Below are 25,756 nucleotides of genomic sequence, written 5' to 3' on the forward strand. Positions count from 1 at the left end.
AAATATCAAAAAAAATGTGGAAGAAAAAAGATGCAGGTTCTTGACTAATTCAAAGAGAACACAACATAAGTTGTCTCATTAAGTTGTTGGGCCACCACATGCTGCCAGAAAAACTTCAGTAAATCTTGGCATTGAGTTCAAAAACACAGTTAGACAAGACGGATCAAGAATTGGAACACTCACAATAAAAATGTTTCAGTAACAGCCTGCCTGATTGTGGTAATCATTTCATAGACATTACATTTAAGAGATGAAGAGAAACATGAAGAAAATCACTTTACGCATCAGCACTGTTTAAGAAATATGAAAAAAAAAATGTATTAGAAATTATTTGAAAACAAGAAGACCAGAAATTTGATTTTAGATTAGTCTGTTTTTGTTTTTGTTTTTTTGTTTTTCATTCTTTTTTTAATTTACTGTGGGCGAACTGTATTGCACAAAATGCTCCTAAAGCCATGTCAGGAACCATTTTCCCAAGCTGTAGTTTTTTCTAAACAGGAAGAAAGTCATTACAAAAGAGCTGTCATTGTCACAAATCTATCATTTGTATTATAAACATAATGGGTTGTTGTGAGAGGAGGAAAGTGACATTGGATGCATTTGTTTACAATACTAATATCATTTCACTGTCAGGGACTACCCAGGGGTTCCCATTGTGAAAGCATCTGCTTTTATAAACTGTAAAGTATGCATCTCTATGAACTTTTTCCCACAGTAGCAAAACGACTTCACTCTTTGAAGAGAAAAGAAACAATTTTTTTCACTATAACATTTTGTTTTTTTACAGAATATCACAGCTGCCATATGGTGAGAGGCGGTGTAGACTGTGGACAGTCTATCGAAGCGCTAACACAAGGAGTCAGACAACTATTAACACTCAAAGTTACACCACTGGGAAATTTCGATTCACCAATTGATCAAACTACATTAACTTTATATTTGTTGTTGGACTGTAGAAGGAAGCCATAGTACCCAACAGAACTCAGACAGACACAGCTCCACACAGATTATTGCTGACAGATTTGAAATCATGACCTTCTTGCAATGAGGAAATGTTGCTACCGATCACACTGATCCTGGACGTGTCGGTGTTTGTCATAAAGAGCAATTAAAAAGGTGTGCCTAAGAAAGTGGCTGTTGACTGATCAGTGTATCTCTCAAGCCCCCTTTAAATGAGTGTCAAGTTTGTAACCTTAACAGTAACATGTTTTTTATGAGGTGCCCACAAAGAAAATTACTATGAAACACGTGTCTTCAATCCCACACCTCCATTTTTCTATATAAGGAAATGCTTTACCTCTTATTTTGGAAAAAAAGAAAGAAAATAGTCTATAGCTGATGATATCTCACAAGTATTAAATCCATTTTTGATAAACGGCAAGTTCTATACACTTAATGTACTGAATTTAAATTCAAGTGTATACGTTTCATTACTTTTTTCACTTTGAAACAATTCCTCTTGATTTATAGTATTAAATCCAAGTATTTAGTTCTGATAAACAAAGCAGTTTGGGAGTTGTTTTTTTTTTTTTTTTTTTTAAAAGAGCTTTTTATTCATATTTACACCAGAGACAGAAGTTGCAACAAGTTCTTTCTTCAGAGGAGTGTGGTATCTCTGGTTGCATCTGACTTGTTTTCTCATTTCCAATGATTAGATTTTATTTTATGTGTCTGATTACAGAGTCAAGTGGGAATCAGGCAGAAGAACAGGTGAGTGTATAGTGTGACAAGCCAATTTTCAGATAGATAAACAGACGGAGTGCCTTTTAGCGACCGCCTTTTCAGGGTCTTTTTATTCTAGTGTTTGAATTCAGAGTTATTGTTACTCTTAGGCTATGTCCACACGTACCCGGCTATTTTTGAAAACAGAGATTTTCCGTTTTCGTTTTAAAAAATAATCCCGTCCACACGTAAATGCAGAAATGAAGGAAAACGCTGCTAGGAACATGCCAAAGCAACAGGTGGCGATATATTCCTAACCTTGTAGAAATGTTGGCCAATTAGAAGTCTAGAAGCCTCAGTGGGAAATGGTAAACAAAGATGGAGCATAGAAGCAGAACCGAGTCGTATGTGCGGAGGAACAGTAACTGTGTGTGTATGTAAGCATTTAAACACTGCAGAGAGTACAATTAACAGTGTTGTAGAAATTCATTTCACCGAAACAATAACGTGGCGCACACCTTTGACGCTGCATTTTCTCAGTTTTTCTCATCCACACGTAAATGCAAAAATGGAGTTTTCGAAAATATCCACCCTGGCAGGCGTTTTTAGAAATATCAAAAATACCCGGGTACGTGTGGATGTAGCCTTAGTCTTGAACTTGATGTCAGTGAGTTAATATGATTGGCTAATGCTGCTTTTGGTGCCCCCGTTTACTCATTGCATTCATTAATTCATTCCTGCCTGCTGTTTTCCTGTTGCTAACTCACTTGTCATTTAAGACCACTTGCAAATGAAGCAAATAATGTTGATTACCTCATTACAACAGCACATGGCAGCTCTGGGATATATTGCACAGTGTGTAAACAGTCAGTTCTTGAAGTCAGAGTGTGTGATGTATTCATTGAGCTTGTTTAAAGACCCAATCAAGTGACAAGGGGGCAAATCGTCATATGAAGGCAGCCTGGTGGCCACACTGTAGAAACAACGTGGGGTTCTCAGTTTATCTTTGTGCCCTAAGAAAAGAATCAGACAGTGCTTTAACAGTTCTGGTATTTGAGAAAGAAAAAAGTGCACTTGGATGGATACCTCCGTTTATAATTGTGTAGCTTTGAAGTTCCAGATTATGTTCTCACAAAACTGCCTAAATGATATGCTGCAAAATGACAACAGCCAATGTTTCAGTGCAGTTTTATCATTGTTAAAATTTAACCATTAAAATTTCATGGATGGTAATGTTATTTATTTGAACACTGTTGGATGCTTTGTCTTCAAATCTTTTTGGTCATTCATCTCCCTTTGTTAATTTTGGAGTGCCAGAATTCATTTTACTACTGTGTTCTTCATTTCAAATTTATATCAGGGATGTTTCTTGGTGATTCATTTCTCAGTCGAGTAAACAAGGTAAAAAAAAATTAGACTGACTAATCTAAAACTAGCAAACAAATATCAAGTTACATTTGATAACCATTTAAAGGACAGTGTCAAAAACTCTCTGAACAAAGGCATTTGAAACCAGTAATCACATTCTTCAATCATGCGTCATTGACTGTGCATTATGAACATTGCACATGATAGTCCAAAAGACAACAAGGAAGAAAGGAAAGGGTTTTCTTATCTAAAGTTGGGTCACGAGGGCAGCAGGCCTCCCTCTTGCCAGCCATCTCCTCTAGTTTATTGCAGGAAACATCAAAGTGTTCCCAGGGCAGCTGAGAAATACAGTTTCATGAATGGCCAGAACACCTAACACAAAAGACGATCACCACAACTGGCTCCCGTCAATGTGGATGAGGCTCTATTCTGAGCCCCTCCTGTATGGCTGAACTCCTTGCCCTATCCTGGTCAGAGAAAGCTAGCTTCTGTTGTGTGTATCCACAATTTAATTTTTTCACCTTAAAATAACCAACTAATAATTACAGTATTAACAAATAGATCAGGCCTCGATTAACAGTGTTATGGTGCTTCTGAACAAAGATGGTCTGTCTGGTGGCAGATGTCTACACAACATTTAGGACATAGCAATGCATCATTTAAAATGTAAACATTTTACAGGATTGAAAATTCTTCAGTGGAAAGGCTCATATTAAAAATGTGATATTTAAAATTTAAAAATGAACTGTGATTGCGTCGTGTGAACTTGCCTTTTATAGTACAGCCTGATATTGCCCGGAAAAAACGCAAGTAACCAAGAGCACCACTAAACTTGCATAAACATGCACGAAGAATTCACAAATATAACTTTAAGTGAGACAATTTTCAAATTGCATGTGAGTAGTAGTTGGTGAAAAAGACTCCCAAGCTCCCAAAACAATTACCACAATTAAACCAGAATCAGCAAAATAAAGTCTGCACCATACATAACGAGGTTCACAGAAACATATGAATTCTAACAAATGTGTCTTGCAATTCTTCACACTAACTCATATTGAGACATTCACTCAGCACAAATTGGCTGGTAATCTAGTAATTAGCATCGCAGGGAAAGTTTTACTCTTCAGAAAACCAAAGTTCAGAACACACACACCTACACATATCTTCACACAAACACACAGATACACTAGCGTAGCTGAAGCTGTTTCTTTAGCATATGCAAAAATGTAACGAATAATCAGTGTTCATCAAGCAATGACAAACATTCTTTACAAAGGGTTATTAACGAAACTCACTCCTGGTGAAAAAAGGGTACGTTAATATAATGCACACGGTAGAAGCAAGATGATTAAAATAGCTTACAAAAACACAGCAGATGCATATTGAGTACTATACTGGAAGTACAAGGACAAACAACAATCACAACTTAAAGTCAACATGACAGAGTCTCAGTGAAGAGTTATGCAATGTAGACAGCATAAAACTATAAATTAAGATTGTTTTTGGCAACAGAAAACTCTTCTCAGTAAATGAACATCAAATGGACAAATCTTAACAATCAACATCATGACAGACAGTGAAGCTAATTACAGGGAAGAAAGAAGGTTGTAAAAATGGCACCATTATCAAAAATCTTAATTTGGTATTTACAGCAGATGTCACTGTCTTTCCACACACACACAGACATCCAGAATACTACATCCAAACCCACAAATAAGCACACTTTTCCTGCTACCCATCACACCACATTGATGCAACAAATAATAATCCACAATGATGAATTGTTTGAAAAGGCATCTCTACAAGAATTCATAAAAGAGAAAATTGCAAAATTGTACATCTTCAAGTTTTATAAATCCAATGCAATACAAAGACCAATTTTAAATTTGTAATATTGTTTTAGTTGTCTGTTATTTCTGATTCTAATGTACTGCTCCATGAACTTTAGAAGTCTGAGCTGCAACATCACACCCAAGTTGACCTTATTCTAGCTGAACAAGTCAGAAAACCTAGAATGGTGTTTGCTCACCAATCAGATGAGTCATTTGATAACAACAATTCAATTCAATTTCATTTTTATAGCACCTATAAAGCAAGCACTTGGCAACAGTGGGAAGGAGAAACTCCAAATCTTCTTCAAACCATACATCTAGCAGGTTTCTACTGTCTTGTTAATCTTCCTTTTCTGCTATCTTTATGTCACAAATCAATCCTCGTCTACACCCACGTGACACTGCCTGCGCTTTCTTCCTTACCTCTCTTATGCATTGTTTGTTGATTTGTATGGCTGAACCTTTAAACTCATCTGCTTCTACTCCTTCAATGATGACCTTTCCACCTGTCTTCTTCTCTTTTACACACATATTCTGTCTTGTTTCCACTGAATTTCTTTCCTCTTCTCTGCAGTGTATACCTCCACCTCCCCAGGCTCTCTTCCAGCTCTAGGTTCTTTCTCTGTTATGGATGAAGAATAATGTTTAAAGTTGATGTCTTCTAATTCCATGGGTTTAGTTTTACAGGCAATGTGTTGGAGATTTAGCTGAATTGATGATGGGTTTGGTAAGAAAACCAGAGCTGGGATTTAAAAGTGTGTGGTGCAAAAAATGGTTTTCTAAAACTAAATCTGCAGATCTAATTTTACCCTTCTTGCTCCTTTTGTTGAATTTTATCCTTACCCTCAGTGACTTCCCAGACACAGTACCAGAATGTTGTAGTTACTGTGAAAACTTACTAGGGGCAAAAAAGAAAAGACATGGACCTCGTGTAAGGTTTTTCAAATACAAATGTTAAAGCTTGAAAATTCTGACTGATAACTCAGTACAAACACCTGACTTTATGGTCAGGTGTTCATTATATGTGCTGTAGGTAACTTTGAGTAGAGGGACTAACATTTAAGTCCTGCCTCCAAAGTCTCTCCACACATGGGTCGCTATGATTGCATTTGTCATGCATTTATGCATTTAGCTCACTCTACAATTTTGCATTTTTACCTATATTTATCAGTACAACTGGTGATTGTGCACAGAGAAGAAAATCACCTCCACAGCTTGAACACAGAAAAGAATATGACCACCACAGCTGATTCTATATACAGAATATCACAATGGGGCCATTACTCGAGACAAGGTAATTACAAAGCATTACACATTATTTGTCTTTTTTTAAGTAATGCAGTATATTACTTAATTGCTCTCCAGGGGAAATAATTTGTTATGCTACTCATTACAATACTTGCATTGTTACATAATTCTTGGTAAACAATATCAACTTTAGCCAACAGTCCCATACACCAACACAAACCTCTTTTTCTAATGAGGTAACACATACAATCTTTCTTTTAGTGTTTACATGTTAACACAAACCTTATAACAAAAGCAAAGCTAAAAACCAGCTCAAAGAGACAACACTGATTCTACTGTAGAAACACTAACAGGTGGCTACAATCCTTACTACTTATCAGTTTGTTACCAGTTGAAGATCTAGCTCTGGTTGCTGGGCTGGGGTTGGTATTCACAACTTTATTATCAATCTGGATTCTTAGCTAGCTTTGTGTTAGCAAGCTGTTAAGCAAAGAGCAAAGGTTCTGTTAGCAGTACAGTGCATTTTTTTTTCTGTTCTGGACACAGTTTGGACTAGAGTATATTTTTCCAATAGAAGGTCACCATAATTTCCCTTCACTTTTAAGCAGTTCCATAAACCATTGCAGAGTTATCTGCTGCAGAAGGATGGAACAGCTTTTTCAGTGGTCTGCCCACAAAACAAACATAAAATAAGCTTTAACAACAATTCAAATGGAATTGAGCTCAAATAGAATTATGTAGTAAACAATAAGTGTGAAATAACTTTTATATTTAAGATAGTTCAAAATAGACATTCTTTGCTTTGATTACTGTTTTGCACACTCTTGGCATTCTCTTGATGACCTTCATGAGGCAGTAACCTGTAATAGTTATCCAACAGTCTTGAAGGAGTTCCCAGAGATGCACTCAGTACTTGTCTTGCCTTTAGTCTGCAGTCCATTTTATGCAGACCAAACCATCTTGACTAGGTTTAGGTCAGGTGACTGTGGAGGCCAGGCCATCTGGCAGAGCACTCCATCACTTTCCTTCTTGGTCAAATAGCCTTTACACAGCCTGGATGTGTGTTTGTGGTCATTGTCCTGTTGAAAAATAAATGATAATCCAACTAAACGCAAACCGGATGGGATGTTGCTGCAGGATACTATGATAGCCATCCTTGTTCAGTGTACCTTCAATTTTGAATAAATTCCCAACAATGTCACCAGCAAAGCACCCTTTTGTTTGTCGTAGTACATGTTTCCTTGTGGCTATTTGACCATAAAGGCCTGATTCACTCTGATTCAGTCTCCTCTGAAAAGTTGATGTAGAGATGTGTCTGCTACTGGACCTCTGTGTGGCGTTTATCTGGACTTTAATTGGAGGTGCTGTTAAGTTGATTTCTGAGGCTGGTGACTCAAATTAATGCATCCTCAGCATCTACTAGAGTTTTTTTTATCATTTTTTTCTTTGCTACATAATTTCATTTATCTTTTTTTCATATTTGATATCTTTAGTATGTATCTACATTGTAGAAAGTAATAAAACTAAAGAAATATATATACACTACCAGTGTGTCCAAACCTTACACTGGTAGTGTATATCACAGGTGCAGTGTGATATACATTATCTTTATTATATCCTTTCTCTGAACCTACATCTTAGGAGCACAACAATAGACTATATTTATAATGACATTTTTATTATTATCTATTGAAGTGAAGATATTAAAAAATATATATATAATGTATGGTTACTTTGCAAACTTGGTATTCTGAGTAAGAGACTATCTCGCCACTTCATTACATATTCCATATGTATGGGGAATCACCCCCTCCTTGGTCATGACACGTGGATACCTCTATAAGCTATTCCTCCGGCGGCAGATGCAAATGCCGACCCGGAGGGGCGGAAGGCATCAGTTTGCCAGACACAAGCCTGGCCTCAGCCAGTACAGCAAGACCCAAGGTCCACAACAGAGCAAGCCACCACCCATAGCACGAAGGCTGCCACTGAGGGGCACCCAAAACCTGCACCCCAGACAGAGGGGCTGGCTGCCACATTCATAACCCTAGTGAAGGTTGCACCCTGAGAACCACATTGCCGCTGCACAATGGCTGAAAGGGAGGAGGGTCCCTACAAGGCCCAAGAAGTGCCCACCCCTCTCCAGAAGGGAGGGGAAGCCCTGAAGATGCACAAGCCTGTCAAATGGCCTCCACAACCAATCAGACACCAGGACTTCCCAGGATCCTGGAGAAGAAGGCAGCAAACAGCTGGTCTCCTCTTAATCGGCCAGGTACACCTGACGTACATCGCCAAAACACAGACAGGGCAACCTGGTGCTGAGCCACCTCCTGGTGCACGCACTCAGTGCGAGTTGTTCGAAGTTGTGACAGACTGGGACAGGTGGAATTCAGACAGGGCCAGCAACGCAGGGATGGACCAGAGGACCAAACCTTTCCATCCCCCAAGATGGGTGTAAGAGAAATTCTGGGAGGGTGCCATGACAGGCTCCCCACCGCAAAGGTAACGGACACACACTGCCACCACACACTGAACCTCACACTTTGCCACACTGCATCACCAGTTTTACATCTGCACAAATGTTTTATAAATAAGCTGTGGGCATGGCTGGGCTAGCTGAAGTGTCTTCAAGAAGTAAAGAAGTCATGACCAAAGACATATTCCCCATACACATAGAATATTTAACAGAGAGGAGAGACGTTTTTTTTTAATTACAATTCTGCAGATCTGAATAATCTGAATATCAAGAAAGCAATATGTAAAAAGTCTTTGGTCTAATGATATATCATTTTGACAAGAAAGAATGTAATTGCAGTAATCTTCAAAATATGTTCACTCTAGCTATTATTGAATAGATTGATTCCAGTGTTCCATCCACCCTAAAAGCTGGAATTCACAGCTAGGAATGTTTTAGAGCTGACTCCCTTCCACTAGTACATCTACAAGTTGGAAAACCAGGACAAATAGCTTCAAGAAAACCTTTGATTTCAGGTCGACTATTGACAGCTATCCTTAGCAAGAGCTGATAGGAGGTAATTTATCTAATTAAACAAATAATGGATTGGAAGAGTAGGGTGGTGCTTCCCTGTTTCATGAAGGGAGGCCGTAGGATGTGGACCAACTATAGAAGGATCGTACTTCTCACCTTCCCTAGGAAGGCCTCTCTACCAGGGTACTGGAGGAAAGTATTCATCCATTAATCAAACCTTGGATTCAGGAGGAGGAACATGATTTTCAGAACATTAAACCACGTCTTTATCATCTCGAGAATATACAAGGCTACATGGCAGTTTGTCCAACTAATCTACATGTGTTTTGAGAACTTAGAGAAGGCATTCATCTGTGTTCTCCAGGGTTGTGGGGTGGTTTGCAATTGAGAATGAAGCACTGGGAATAAGAATTAGGAATTCTAGGTCATGGTTCTCCTCTCCGTGAATCGCTACCTTATTGTGTGTCCCAGGGATCCCAGGGGCTATGTTGTCTGGGGGCTTTTGCCCCCTGGTAGGGTCTCCCGTGGCAAATTGGTCCTGGGTGAGGGACCAGACAAAGAGCGATTCAGAAGACCCTTTTGAAGAAAACATTGAGGGAACAGTTTACCCTGCCTGGGATAGGGTTACTGGGACCCCGCCCTGGAGCCAGGCCTGGGGCGAGCGTCTGGCACAGCCCGAAAAGGGGACATGGGCCCATCCTCCCACAGGCCCACCACCTGCAGGAGGCGCCATAGGGGTCGGGTGCATTGTGTGGCTGCTGCCACCGCGACCCGGCCCCGGATGAAGAGGATGAAGATGGATGGATGGATGGGTCATGGTTCTCAGTAGGAAAAGGGGAGTGTCCATTCCAGGACAAATTACTGCTATAAGTGGAGGAGTTCAAGTATCTTGGGGTCTTGGCACCGCTTGAGTGATTGGAGAGTGGAGTGGGAGATTAATAGACAGATTAGTATGGAATGCAAATAGGCTGTACTAATCTGTTGTGGTGACGATGTTAAGCATGGAAGCAAAGGTGTTGATTTACTGGCTGAACTGTATTTCCACCTGGAGAGTGACAAAAATAATGAGTTTGTGGATACAAGTAGCAGAAATTGGTTTCAAACCCATTTCTTTTGTTAAGTAAATAGCCCTAGAGTTGTTAAACCAAAACAGCTAAATCTAACTGTGCTTAATTCACCCAGTAAAATTTACTGCTGCTTGCACTGCATATATCCTTCAAGGAGCATCTAAAGTAACTATTTACTATATCATAATGATAGATCCCTGCAAAACTTAAAACACACACATATTAGGAATCTGTTCCAAACATAGCACAGTTTTGAGCCACATTCCCAGAGCTCTTGCAGATTTCTTCATCTTAAGTGTTTTCTTTCCTTTTTCTCTGTCTCTTTGTCTCATTTTTCTACTATTCATCTTGATGACATCTGTAGAACAGCTCACTTAGAATATAATGAATGCCTGTTTCAAGTTGAAATAAGAGACATTTCATAAACACTCTTCTCCAGAAGGTGCACTTTCCTGTCAATATGAAAAAAACTGCTAAGCACTCAATCCTTAATTGAAAAGCTCTTTGCCTGAAATGATTTCTGCAAACTTCATGAATTATTTAAATGAAGGAAAAGATGGAAGTAAAGTGGACCAATATGTCTGATCTTTGATACTGGAAGAAAAGGGGGAATAAAGAAAAAATACTGGACCCACTGAATGAAATGTCTCTTTAAGAAAGTGCTCTCCACTGCCTTGGAAGAAAAAAAGTCTTGTTTATTTTTGCATAGACAGCGATTGTAGAATAGAATACAGTAGCCCTTTATTGTCATTGCCCATGTACAAGAACATTGTATTAACTAGCTATAGGGGCCATTACAAGCATCAAATGAACACAATTCTGTCTTTCCTCAATAGAAAAATATGATAATTGCATTGGAAAATGTGGATCTTTTGATTAAGAGATGTTTTGTTTTTAAATAGAGGAAATACTTAAAATAAGATCTACAGTAACTACATTAAAGTATGAAACATACTTAAGACAGAGCTTACAATTCAAATTAATGTTGCTTCTGCTGTTGTCAAGCAGAAGTAAAAGTGCATTCATACTAACCTCATTATACATTCTCAGTATCAGTTCATTAAAGGTCAATGAATTTGGCAAACATCACACCATGCTTTATTTCCAATTTCTGCAACAAAGCATTTTGAATTTGCCACAGCACTAGTTCACTTTTGGCTTGTTTACCACAACCACAGGAGCACTTCCCTCAAATATCACTGTAATCCTTATATTGTATGTAAAATGCATAGATTCTCAGAAACTATGCTTAAATTAGCAACATTATTGGGCACAAGATATATTTACATTATGGATTTATTAAGACACTATTTTGGGAACACGTAAAGATATATTATTAAAAAAAACAGGAAAATACTTCCAGAGCCAACAGCTCATCCCACGTTTGTGACTTTACATTCAATGCAGAATTTAATTTGTTATGGAGAGAGACAGTAAGAGGGAGAACTTGCATTTCACTGAAATGTTTCATCAAGCATATAATAAGAAGGTGGGGTGTGAGGAAGAGAAATTTTTCAAAGAAGAAAGAAAGTTGGGCTGAGTGCTAGAACAGAGAAGCGGAGCTGACGTGTTGTCAGACGGACTCATAACCTGGTTAAGGCAGATCAGAAAAGGAGAGCCAGCGAGAGAGAGAGGGAGAGAAGGAAAGAGAGGCAGGTCTGTCATGCACAGCACGGAGCCTTTTCTTCTCCTGTTGTCAATTAGAGCAGGCAGCTCTGCACCTGCATGTGGATGCCAGGCCAGCGCTTCTAGCCAGCGTTCACCTCGGCACTGGGCCCGCTGTCCAACCAGCTCTTAATGAGGGGCTTTGTGTGGATAAAGGGGGCTGGTGCGTATACTCAGGCGCCCATACATGGCAATTAGGTTGAATCAATCCTGGGGAGAGCAGTGTCTCTCTCTCTCTCTCTCTCTCAAATACGTTATTCTTTATACTTTACTTAAGTAAGACTGATGGACTGACATGTAGACAGGGACTTGCAAGATTTTCAAATGCGTGGGTATGAAAATGACTAATCCTCACGGAATGAATCACAGAGGATGACTTCTTTGCTGGATACGTTAAAGCAAAATTCATTACAAAGTGGAATTTACATAGTTCATGAAAAGCCAAATCTTGGACCAGCAAATGGGTTTTCTATGAGGCTCGCATTTAGAGGATTCAACACAATTTCAGTGGGATGCATTTCACAGCTGTCTTCCAGTTGTTTTTTTTCTGCATAACACTGAAAAACAATTAGGATGCTTAATGCTCAAACAAAAAATGTGGGAGTTGATGAAATGAATTGCCAATAACTTGAAAATTGAGTTGGCTCCAAGATTTAAACTCTACAAACCTTGACTTTATGGTTTAAAGTGTTGCAAATAGGGACACATATTTACTGAGCTGTCACAGATTATGGTACTGAAATGCAAATTCAGTGGAGATTTTCACTTCAAACAGTATGCCACCCACAAATATCTTTTGTGTTTCCTCTGAGAGCTAGTGTATGAAAAGTACTTGTTACCTAAGTTATATGAATACGACTAATGGGAAAGCAGGAAGAGGGAGACTAATATGCAAAATGTCTCAGAGTAACCTACTATGCAGAGTTCAAGTGATAAGACTGGATATATTACCAAGCTCAAGCAGCGTTTTTCCTCTTCTGCATTCATTAGAGGCTTCTTGTACATATTTTCTTTTCCTGCGACGATCGACATTCATTTCAAGAGACAGGACTTAATTAGAAGTTAAAGGTAAATTTGACAAAGGACAAGGAAAGAAATGATTACTCATCAATCACAGCTGAGCTGGGAAAGAAAATGATGAAAATCCTTATTTTGTATGGTAGTCTCTCATTTCTCTGGGTGTTTGGTTTCTTTAAATGGAGCCTTCCCCCCATTAAAGCAAAGGGATTTTCTAAAGCCACTCCTGAGATGTAGTAAAGTCAATCCAGAGGTCTTGTCACTCAAAGGCCTAGCATAAATGGCATGTCAATCACTGCTGAGAGCATACCTCTTTACAGGATCATTCCAGTGTGACAGAAATTTCATTCTTATTTTCTTTACACCGCCTGAAAGCAATCACGTTTATAGTTACCTGGGGTTATTTTTAAATTCCATGTGATGAGCAATATTTTTTTGGGAGTTTTGCCATCCAAGCTTTGTTATTGAATGGCTCCCAACATTGGTAAATCAGTCAGTGAAGCTAATCCATCTCTGTGATTGAAAAGATAACAGACATATTTTGCCAAGCTACTTGACATCACAGCTTATTATGTTGTACCGATTTCAAAAGTAGCCTGTGGCTATCATGTTTCTAACCAAGCATATAATTGTATTATTGTTGCAAAGCCACAATACCTTGTGTTCTCCTATTTTATTTTGGTGTTTCATCTATGTTTAAAGAATTTTTTTTCATGTCGAAAGACAAGTTTGGTACATAGGTGCCCTTGATTTTGAGAATTAGGACATCCTCGATAAAAATCTATTCTCCTCAGTTCCTACTGGTAATGGGCATCATTCTACAGAATGAGATGATCAGTCGAGCTCGAGATCTTCTGCACCAACATCAGCTTATTGGACACTGTCAGCATGAACTTTTCATATGTTTGCAGTCTCATTCTTCTATTTGTTTGCTGCCTCCAACTCAGTTACCAAACTACTGGTATTCTACTTGTTCACTTCAACTTTGATCCACATTTAGTCTCTGTAAAGTGATCATTGCATTGTTGTCAGAAAAACACAGTTTTTTCATGTTCTTTTACCAGCTATCATCTAAATCTTTCTTGACCATCCATCCATCCATCCATCCATTCACTTCCGCTTATCCTTTTCAGGGTCGCGGGGGGCGCTGGAGCCTATCCCAGCTGTCATAGGGCGAGAGGCGGGGTACACCCTGGACAGGTCGCCAGTTTGTCACAGGGCCAACACACAGGGACAGACAACCATTCGCACTCACATTCACTCGCACATTTACACCTAGTGACAATTTGGATTATCCAATTAACCTATCCCCACAAGCTGCATGTCTTTGGACGGTGGGAGGAAGCCATCCACTTACTGTATATTTTTCATCAGATGCGACCTCAGTCTTTTCCTACAGCTGGTCACATTCATCCACAAGAGCATATTTATGTGAGCCTCACGATGTTGGTATATTGTAAAAGTGATTTTCTGACGTGGGTCTGCTGTAATCGCCAAATTATCTTACAGGGAATGACTCATGCCACGTTTTGAGCATTGACTCATGTGCCTTCTATCCTTAAAATAAATGCAATCAAAAAAACTTAACTGGAGCTTCTGTATGCACGTCTATCACACGCACATAGAAGCCCTAGTTCTGGTTCTAGTTCTTTGCATTTCCTTGAGCGATAAGCACATGTTTAAGAGTGATAGGTGTACAATGGAACCCTATTACAAAAGGCAAGAAGGAGTCTGGTGCAACTGTTAAAGGCAGCAGAAAATCTGTGGGTACTGGACAAAGGGGACCTTTACTACTTGAAAGGTTGAAAGGTCCCCACGTGCCTGACATTCAAAACGTCATGATCGTTGTTTGGCAAGAGGCCAGAAGAATAATATCTGCAAACTAGCATCGTGAGTAAGATCTACACTCAGGGTATGTGGGTAGAAGTAGATTTGTTCGGCTTCATCGGAAAATTCTGCATAGTGTCCCTCATTGCCACAACAATCAATCCCCGTGGACAAGCACATTGCACAGATGCAGCACGGCTGAATAAAGCTGCTTCTCTATTTTCTCATTAATGTCTCCCCAACACAATTAGTCCACGATTATGTAAGACAATGTGCGTTTAAAACTGAATAACATGTCAGATTAACTCTTATAGTCAGCCTGCTCATTAACAGCTGGTGGTTTCCAAAAATGTAGCATTTACATTTATAAGAAATCTGTAGGATTAATGAGCCTGTCAATTTCTGAGGAGAGAACTTTTGTTATCGACTACAATGATGCTACAAGTTTAGAAATAAGAGTCTGAGGTCTTATTTCCAAAGTTCTACTGTGCTGACACAAGATCTCATAATAATTCTGTTTTCTCCAATTTGTACACAGCTCTTTTTCAGGCTCCCTTAGAGGGTTTTTCAAGCATTAACAAAAATCTCTTGTCCTAGACTGAATTCGCTCCTGCGAAACCAGCTTTATTATTTTTAAAGAGAAGACGTGCAGTAGGTTACATGTTTTTCATCATTAACTTAGATCATACCCCCACGCTACACTGTGTACGCTACGCTTCAGCTAAAGTATATAAAAAATGTCAAAAAATATATAATTAATGCAAGATTGTCACACAAGAATTGCTGGATCCAACACTGAATCCATCATGGAGTCCTTGCTCCTTGACTTTCTGACATGCTGCCATTATCTCCTCTGAGGTGCAGAGAAGAAAACAATCCCTCCGCAAGCTATTAAAAGATGACAGGGCCAGGTCAAAGGATGAATTTGAAAAGGTAGTAGCTGCATGAATAGGTGGCACACGCTGGCCATGGGGACAAGTAGGCATGATTACAAGATAGGGTACAAAAATAGTGCATCGACATGTGGAAAACCTTAAACAGTTAAAATATGAATTCAAAAATTCCAAAACAAAAAAAGCGCCTGACCAACTGATCTCAGTGAAGACTTACTCACAGCAAATATATTTTTAAAAAAGGAAGTAAAATGTTCTTCAAAGAAAACCTCATGCAAATTTTCTCTTTTAGGACACCGTATCATCTGACAACGGGCCCTCTCAGGTCAGAGAAGGAAAACTGAAATAAAACTCCAGCAGCTGAGTGCCCTCCACTGCCTTCAGCACTGTGGGGGTGTGTGGGTCAAGACTCCATCGTGGAGTCCAGAGTAGGATACTGCCGTTGCAGGAGAGCTGGGCAGCGAGTGCCTTTTCTGGCTCCAGGCTCAGTGACACATGCATTGACCTAAACACATATCAGTGGGTGGAAAAACATCAATGCTTTATCTGATGTAGGTGCCCAAGGTTTTATGTTTTTACCAATTATAGCTCAGCATTGACTGATGTTTGATCCAATATGCTCCAAAGACGCACGCCAGTGTAGCCATGTGGTTATTTTTCGGTTAGTACTGTATTTTTCATACATAAATATAAGTTCATGTGATCAGATTCGACATTATAGAAGAGTTGGCATATAAGGATGAAGGCACAGATGGTGTCAGTGTTTGGAATCTGTTCAATACAGTGCATGTTTTATACAGAATGTTTGGGTAATAATGAGAGTTTGGATAGAACTGAACCAAACCCCCCAAAAGATGAACATTTAAATGGCTACATTTAGCAAAGTTCTGTTATATTAATTTTAGTAAGCCCGTAATGAAACTGAAACAAAAATACATGTGTGCTGTGTCTCTGTGACATATGTAATGATTGTTTTTCTGAACATTCTGAAGTGATTAATGTGTTCTTGCAATTCTTAACAGCATATATTCAACAACATATATACATTTTATGTTTAAAATGAGCTTGAGTCAAGATGGCAACCATGCAAACAAAATGTAATCTCCAATAAAGACTAATGCATGTCAGCCGTGGTTAATAAGCATGCGGTCTTTGTAAAAGATGGGTTACTTTCAAGGTTTCAATATCCCCTTCTGAAAAAGGGTGGACCATTATTTTGGATCCACAGGATGAACAGCATTGACTGACAATGTTTATTGTACATCTTCTTTTTCTCCCGCTAGGAGCCGCCACCGCAGCTCATCTCCCTCCATCTTACCTTATCCCTTATCCTATCGTCCTCCCTGGCAGCTCCATATTCAGCATCCTTTGTCCGGTATGTCCCTCCTCTTCACATGTTTGAACCATCTCAGCCTTGCCTCTCTGACTTTGTCTCCAAACTGCTCAACATGAGCTGTCTGGCATATTCCTGTCTAATCTTGTCTCAATACCATCTTGTAAATCTTCTCTTTCACTCTTGCTTGCTACCTTTCTGTCACAAATCACCCCAGATACTCGTCTCCACCTACTCCACCTTCTCTAACTTTTCTATCTTCATTACCTCTACTCCTTGCATGCTCACTTTTCCACCTGTCTCACTCACACACAAATTATATCTTGTTTCTACTGACTTTTATTCCTCTCCTCTCCAGAACATACCTCCACATCTCCTGACTCTCAGACTCTCACTTCCATCTGCACTCTACTCTTATTACAGATCACAATGTCATCTGCAAACATCATAATCACTTGCTTGACCTCATCTGTCAACCTGTCTATCACCACTGCAGACAAGAAGGCACTCAGAGCCGGTCCCCGATGTAATCCCACCTCTACCTTGATCTCGTTTGGCACCCAATCACATACTTTCTCAATCCACAAAGACACAGTGCAACTCTTTCAGACCTTCTCTATACTTCTCTATCTACACTTAAAGCAAACATCATATTTGTAGTGCTCTGTATAAGCATGAATCCATACAGCTGCTCACTGATCGCCGCCTCTCTTTTTAACCCAGCTTCCACAACTCTTTCACACATCTTTATGGCATGCCTCATCAATTTTATCCCCCATTTGCTACACCTCTGCACAAAACCTTTGTTCTTGAATACTGGAACCAATAGACTATTGTATAGTACTCTATTCCTCAGACGTCCTCTCACTATAAAGATTATTTTAAACAATCTGGTTAAAAAGTCCACTGCCCTCTCTGTGGGGATTGCAAAAAGCAAAACAAAAAAACCCCACAAAGTTTGCTCAACAAGGTACTTTTTTATTAAGTGTAGCAACTGCTACAAGGTTATTTGCAAAGCTGATGTGAATACAACCATATTCTATATATTTTTAAATAAAGGTAGATGACATTATACTCTAAGGCAGGCTATCTTTAGGGGGAGATTTTGGGTGAACCAACCATGTAAACTGATGTTACTCAGAGCTTACTCTCTTGAGAGCGTGAGAGTGAGAAAGGGAGCAAAGCGCATATGTGAATCAGAGGCTGATGCAGTCAACTGCAATCTTTTCACGGGTGCTGCGTGATTATATCCATAAACTAAGCAAGAAAACCACAAAACATTCAGGCTTTTTAGTAGATGTGGAAGATATGAAGCAGTGCAGGGAAGGGGAGGTGGTGTATTTCCTGTGAGGCAGGAGATATTAATTTATAAGCAGGAAAATCAAAAACAACAAACAGACTAATATTTTGTTAGCACACTTCACCTGTTCCTTGTGTTTGTACCTCAAACCCCTCTTTGCCTGAGTCAGTTCTCTGCTTCTTTTTTCTCTCTTTCACAAGTTCCCCACCTACGTTTTTTACCTTTGTTTTTGCGTTGCAAGCCTTCCTTTGCCAAGGTTGGCACAGCTCTGCTTTACATATTTCTTTTCCATATTGACCATCTGTCTCACACAAACAGCTTTTTGAATGATCTCTCTCTCACACTAATGAATACTATCGGATTTCTTTTCTTTTACTCCTCTCCATCTGCGAAGATGCCTATGATTAAAGATTCTTACATAAATTAGAATGACTTTTTTTTTTTCAAATATTAGTTGTTTTTAAGAAATGCAATGCAATGTTACCCTTTTTGCCTCCTCATCTTGCCTTGTAAATGTGATAGATAGATATCACAACCTTTGCAGTAATGTACAAATGAAAATTTCACTCAAGGGTAGCAGTTTATTTATTAAGCATAGTGAGCCCAGGATGTCATTATTCTATGAGAACAGTAATTAGACTGCAAGGTTGTTTGACTGCGGTAGGTGGTACATGCATATGAATTTCATCTCTGAACTCATTAAAATATTTATATACTCTGTGTGTGCGTGTGTGTCAAAAAACAAACAACAAAACCCAACATGTAGTTTGAGTACGACTAAGACTGCTTATAGGCAAGTTCCTAAAGATTCCAAGACTTTAACTGGCCTGAACCTAAATGAACGTAATAATTCATCTAAACTATTCTGTTCTCTATATTGTGTTTCTTTGACTGGGGTGGTTCAGATGGTCAGCAGGGCCTTCCTCTATCAAAGGGAAATTTTGACAGATCTTTATTGTAATTGGCCTCACAGGTAATAAGAACCACTCATCACCCCATTGGTCTCCCGCTGTGCTTGCATTCCCATTATCCCCCACTCGTTCCAGTTCATTAAACCTCCAGCAAGACTGGCCAGGAGAGGATGGAGCTTTCCTTTTGGTTAAGAAAATCCATATTCCTTTGATGCCTATCCAAGCTCTAACTGACAGAGAAATATTAATGGTGTGAGAAATGTTTCATAAATAGTTGTAAACCCTTTAAAGACCTGGATCTGCTGCTCTACTTTTCTACTTTTTTTTTCCTTACGTGTCATCATTTCACAAGCTATATTATCCATCCATCCATCCATCCATCTTCATCCGCTTTATCCGAGGCCGGGTCGCGGGGGCAGCAGCCTAAGCAAAGCAGACCTCCCTCTCCCCAGCCACCTCCTCCAGCTTATCCGGGGGAACACCAAGGCGTTCCCAGGCCAGCCGAGAGATATAATCTCTCCAGCGTGTCCTGTATAGGGATCGAATGGCCCGTAGCAATGGGCCAGACACCCCATACTCCCGCAACACCTCCCACAGGACACCCCGAGGGACATGGTCGAATGCCTTCTCCAAGTCCACAAAACACATGTAGACTGGTTGGGCAAACTCCCATGCACCCTCAAGTATCCTCGAGAGGATGAAGAGCTGGTCCAGTGTTCCGCGACCAGGACGAAAACCGCATTGTTCCTCCTGTATCCGAGGTTCGACTAGCGGACGAACTCTCCTTTCCAGCACCCTGGCATAGACTTTCCCGGGGAGGCTGAGGAGTGTGATCCCCCTGTAGTTGGAACACACCCTCCGGTCCCCCTTCTTAAAGATGGGGACCACCACCCCGGTCTGCCAGTCCAGGGGTACTGCCCCTGATCTCCACGCAACATTGCAGAGGCGTGTCAACCAAGACAGCCCTACAACGTCCAGGACCAACGGCTATATTATCCCATACGAAAATATTGTTGGAGGTTAATGAATCCAGTAGTACTCTCCAGTTATCACTGGGGTTAGTTCTATATCGGTTAGTTCTATATCAGGACAGCAGAGGAGGAAATGTTTGTGTGTGTGTGTGTCTGTGTGTGTGTGGAGGAGGAGGTGGAGTTCAGGGACCTTTCTGAAGCATTCAAGAGTCTTCCCTCCAGCCTATCTTCCTCTTGGTTTTCTGACCTTGCTCTCTTTCCATCTGGGCATAATAGAAAATTCCTCTGATATCACTTCACTTTTTAAGCTTTTGCTGTGTTTTTTTTTTCCACCTATATGTAGTCGTGCTTTTCAAGTTCTTGCCAAATGCAGGTGAAAGTCAGAACTGCCAGTCAGACTTTTGGTCTGAGCAAACAGCAATGCCTTTTGTCATTCAACGATGTCTCTCCATCTCTTTTTTTCTTTTAATGTGTTGCTTTCCTTAAGGCCTCCGAAAAGAGAGGTGGAAATTTGAGCTTAGAGCCTGTCTTTTATTTTGTTCATTGAAATGAAATGAAAAGAGTGGTCAATGCTGCACTTCACACTCAAAGGTTCAGATTGAAATAGGTAACAAAAAATGTGCTCTTTGATAAGCTGTGGAGCAAAAGGTGTGAACACATCACCAAAAATAACCCAAAACTTACCATTTGGGGGTTTTTTTTAATGTGTTTTAAAGGCATTTTGCTCCCAATCATGCATTTTATCACTTGAAATAATGTCCAATCATTCTGCAAAACAAAAAATGAATGAAAATCAGTTGTGAGGAACAATGGTAAGACACACACACACACACACACACACACACACACACACACACACACACACACACACACACACACACACACACACACACACACACACACACACTTGTTTTCATACCTTAGTGAGGACATTGCATTGACATAATGCTTCCCAAGCCGCTAACCCTAACCATCAAAAATGAATGCCTTATCGTAAACCTCAGCCTAAACCTAACCACACCTAATTGTAACCCTGACAGTGAAACCACACTTTGAGCCTCAAAAATGCCTTCAAACTCGTGGGGACGGGCATTTTTTCCTCATAAGTGACTGTTGGTCCCCACAAGTATAGTAGCATGCCAATTTTCTGTCCTCACAAAGCTGTCTAAACATGTACACACACACACATGCATTTGAGAACTTGCAATGATACCATTTTGGTCATTTAGAGAAAATTGAATGCGTTTTCTCCACTTACTGCACATTTTTGATTCTTTTCTAACTCTCTTAACTCCTTTTTTTCAAAAATGCCATTTAACTGTGTGTTTTAAACATTGGTATAACTTGAAATTACTGCACCCGACTAACTCTCGATCAACATTACCATTTGCATGGTTACTACTTGGGCTAGTTAAAAACAACATGTCTCATTCTGAAGTGAGTACAGCTTGCACTAAGCTACTTTAGCACCTGTGATCACAGCTAGCCGTTGCTCAACAACACCAGGAGCTAACACCTGGCATTGTTGGCATCTGCAGGGAAAGGAGGGGTGCGGGGTGGACACACACACACAGACACAAACACACAAACAAATAGATTACCACTTGTCTGCAGAAAGCTATGGCTCAAAATACTGTGTCCAGGGATTTTCAAAATTACCCTCTTGCTGAGTTCAGTCACAGTAAATACTTGAAAAATCATAACTGGTTTCCTGAGATGCCCTAAGGCTGGCCAGGGAAGCACTCAATCTTGATTTTCATGATGGTAACTCTCCTATTATTAACTTTGTGCAAGGTATCGCATTTTTGAATAAGAAGGAGAAAGCCAAAAGGAAGCTGAAACTCTTGTGCGGAAATAGCAGAAGCTATTATCATGGTGCATTATTTCCAAGCTGCCCTGTGGTGGCTTAGATGGGCCTCGCCATTTGTTAAAACAACAACAAAAAAACCCCAAAACATTACAGACACTAAGCACTCCTGTTTTCTCCTGGCAAGGCACTGTCATTTTCAGGACATGAACATTTGCTCAGTCAGGCTCTCTCATTCTCTTCCTTGACTTCCACTTTACTGATACTGTCATTTTGGAAACATTTGCTCACCAACCACCCTTCTCTGCTCTTCCTCCTTCTGTCTTCCAACGATTCACAGCCTCCTCCTCCTTGTCTTCCTCCTTCTCCTACACACAGAGAAGATAACATGCAGCAGTTTCAGTCTTGGCTGTGTAACGACTTAGCACACCCATTTGCGCCTTTTATATTCATGCCATGCACCTCAAATAGCATCGAGAATTACATCCTGTAGCCTCAGCGAAAAAAGGAAAAGAGCAATACAGAAAGTGCTACAAAAACATACAGTATCATAGCTCAAAGTATTAAAATGCAGCCAAAATATAAATCCCTCTAATGATACCACGGGGGATAAAAAGTACTACAAGGTCAGTAAACTCAGACACATTAGCCTATAAATCCCCGCAGAAATATCATAGTGATTTCTCCACAGGCACCCTAAGAACCACTACATTCTTGGCAGCACAAGCCGGACGCATGCTCCTTAAATCATTTTAACAAAGGACTATATTCATTCCACCTTTGTGTAATGTGGAAAGCAATAAAATCCTCTCCTGAAACCATGTGCTTGGCTGTATTGTAACAGGAGATGTGTTTTTGCGCATGGCCGCATGGTGGCATCATGCGCTGCGCTGCTGCTGAAGCATCAGATCCCACCGTTACCTCACGAAGAACCCGGGACTCGTCCTCATCCGAGGCACCGGCAACCGGGCTTTCCTCCACGGCACGGCTCCCACTCTCATCCTGTGACTGCATGCAAGTTTCTCCCCCCACCGCCCCCCATTCTCCGCTCAGCGAACTGCTGTAGTTCTTCTCCGCTCCTGTCAAAGCAAATTGGCGACCTTGACGGTGCGCTCTGGGGAGGAACTTTACGGGGGGTGTGCTCCATTTGTGGCGCTCCTCTTCAGAAAGGAAAGGATTCGAGGAAAAGTCTGTTCTGTGCTTTGGAGAAGAAGAAAAGAGAAAGAACAAAAACACCTAAGCACTCCGCCGGGGACAAGGCGAAGGAGGAAGTTAAGTAAAGAGAAGAAGACGAAGAAAAAGAACAAACCAGCATCTCAAGGACGCACGACGTGTAAGTGGGGAAAGGTGTTCTATGAGGTGCAGCTTTCCTTCTTACAGGTGCAGCAAGAGACAGACTGTACTTGGACTTAACCTGGATTCATCTGATTGAGTTGCATCCTTCAGATAAACAAACGCGCTCTGTTTCGGTACTCCTACGGAAATATTTTACAATCAACGAGGCTCGTGGAACTGCAGCGAACTTAGACTGTAAAACAAACACACAGTTTGACCGAATTTCTCCGGTCGCCACAGGCTACGGCAGAGACTTGGTTTTGCGCTCCGGGGTCGGTGCGCTCTGCTCGACTTTAGTGGTCGCAGGTCCTCCTGACAGAGAGAATCAAGCAGCAGGCGAACGGCACCACAGCCACGGCGGGACTCGGCCACTACGGCATGCTTAAAGCTCACCGGGCACTTGTTGTCCAGTCCTCCCGGTTTGGGACCATGTTTGAGGACTCCTTTAACAGATCGATGTGGCGCGTCGCATGGATTTTATTTTTTTCCTTACTCATCCACTGCGCACAACCTCAAGGTAAGAAGAGTGCTGGATCGCCACTGTACCGATGAACCGATCACACCGGCCCATTGGTGTTTGTAGCTACCTGCTGTGTTAGATGTTAATATGGAACCCTTTCCGGTGTGGTGTGGCACCGGATTTTTGCAGTCTTCATCCTTTTGCACGTAGCCCACAATTTTCTCTTTAGGCTTCACATCAGTGAGATGCTGAGCTCTGTTAAATGTGGCACCACTCTCACGTTTGCGCTTTAATAAACATTTAAAATAGGCTTAGTTTTCCCCCACACTTAACGTATATCAAACTTCATTGAGTTCATCCACACCGATGTGGGTGAAGTCTAGAATCTAATGAGACACATTTAAGGCTTCTCAAGTTTTCAAAAAAGACCGTTTTAACGAATACTCTTATTTATTTTATACTGCTGTTTTTTGTTTTACAGTTTGAACATGTGTAATGAGCCCCTCTGATGTCACGTGCCATTACGAGCCAAGCTGTTGAAATGTTAAGCTGATTAATAAGTACAAAATAATTAATCACTCTTCCCCGCAGGAAACTAAACTTTGCACGGCAAACAAGCGCGGCAAACAAATACATACACATTGAAATGCAACGATTAGAGCGGGCGCAGAGAGGTAAAGTATCAAATGCTGAAAATTAATTGGTTTTCTGAGAATTATGCAGCCTGAGCCGAGGGAAGCACCAGCCAAGTGTGGCAGTTCACAGGGAATCGGTGGCGTTTATCTTCTTTTTTTATTATCTGTTTTTCACAAGTCAAATTCTCAGCGCAATAATCCCACAAGATCTCCTGTAATATTTCTGTGGAGACTCGGTGCCCAGAAAGAGAGTCTACTGTAACCTTAGGCATTCTTCCTTTCATTTTTACACACCTATCACAGAGCTGCCGGGTGTTTTATTTTTTATGCTGTTTTGCTAAAGTCGGTTGCTTTTTTTTAAACTATTCTAAAAGAAAACCTAGTTTCTCCAGGAGATTAACGTGTACATTACTGTCACTTTGATTCAAACGCACATTTAGTGGCGTCAGGAGTTTGCACCATGGGTCCTTGCTGTTGCTCCAGGGGTTCCTCGCTGAAGTAGAGCCTGGAAAATTGCTAGAAAATGAAAATGGAAACATGATGAACTTGACTGAGGGTTGTCCTCTTTCTTCACACTTCAAAGCTTCATCACACACTGCACAAAGTGGAACTCCTGTACTGTGTCCCTTCGACCTCTCATTCAGGCATGTTCAGAGTATATATGCTCAAACATATGTACTCTGAACATGGATCAGGAGACAGTGACAGTCTCAGGATGACAATCTTCTCATTCTTTGCCTTCCTCTGCTGCACCACCTCCGCTCAGGTTGTTGGGATTCAGGTACTGATGGCTCTATGAAGAGAGTATTGCCGCTCAAGATAGACTCTAAGCTGTTGTGGGGCTTACTCAATAATACAATGTAGGAAAGATGAATTTTAAAAAAATGTGCACACACAAACAAACAAGGCAGATATCCATCGTTCACAGGGGCATATCCCCGCGTTTGACATTTACAACAGATTGATAACTCATGTGTCCTAGGGATTAAGAGTCCTGACATTGTTGCTTTCTCGTTTCCTATAACTGCTTCTCTCCTGCTGTTTGTATCTGATTCTAGATGCTTTGCCCCACTCTTCTTTCTTTCCTTCTGAATGCTTATTTAACCAAGCAAGTTAAATAAGAACACATTATTTACAGAGGTGGCCCGGGGAGAATGTTTTGCGAGTTTTTCTGTGGTTATGCACTGATGCATACAGAAATTATGCATGCATGTGACTATGTATGTTGGGGATGAAGGCTTGCAATCACTCTCGCTCTCTTTCTGCTCAATCCATCCAGCAGCAGCTCTCAGATTCCATCACACAGTCGCTCTTGGGTCAGAAAATGTAGGATTTAATTGGACTCTCTTCAGACCATTCAGAGTGCAGCTCGTTGAAAGTGACCCCAGTGTGGGATGCTCTCTTTCCACCCGATGATTAAAGAACATGATGAGGCA

The 25,756-nt window shown here is 40.5% G+C and overlaps 1 protein-coding gene across 2 annotated transcripts in view; it reads left to right on the forward strand.

Annotated features, from left to right (window-relative positions):
• The first annotated feature begins 22,819 nt into the window (after window positions 1–22,819).
• Window positions 22,820–25,756, forward strand: part of sdk2b (sidekick cell adhesion molecule 2b) — a 277,570-nt gene continuing 274,633 nt past the window's right edge. For both annotated transcript variants that reach the window (XM_087844782.1, XM_006790946.3), the window contains exon 1: window positions 22,820–23,742. In XM_087844782.1, coding sequence (XP_087700908.1) covers window positions 23,604–23,742 — 139 coding nt within the window. In that variant the 5' untranslated portion in view covers window positions 22,820–23,603. The remainder of the gene's footprint in view (window positions 23,743–25,756) is intronic.

Source organism: Neolamprologus brichardi, chromosome 8, assembly GCF_056152115.1.
Source record: "Neolamprologus brichardi isolate AB-2024 chromosome 8, ASM5615211v1, whole genome shotgun sequence".
NCBI classification, from domain to species: Eukaryota; Metazoa; Chordata; class Actinopteri; order Cichliformes; family Cichlidae; genus Neolamprologus; species Neolamprologus brichardi.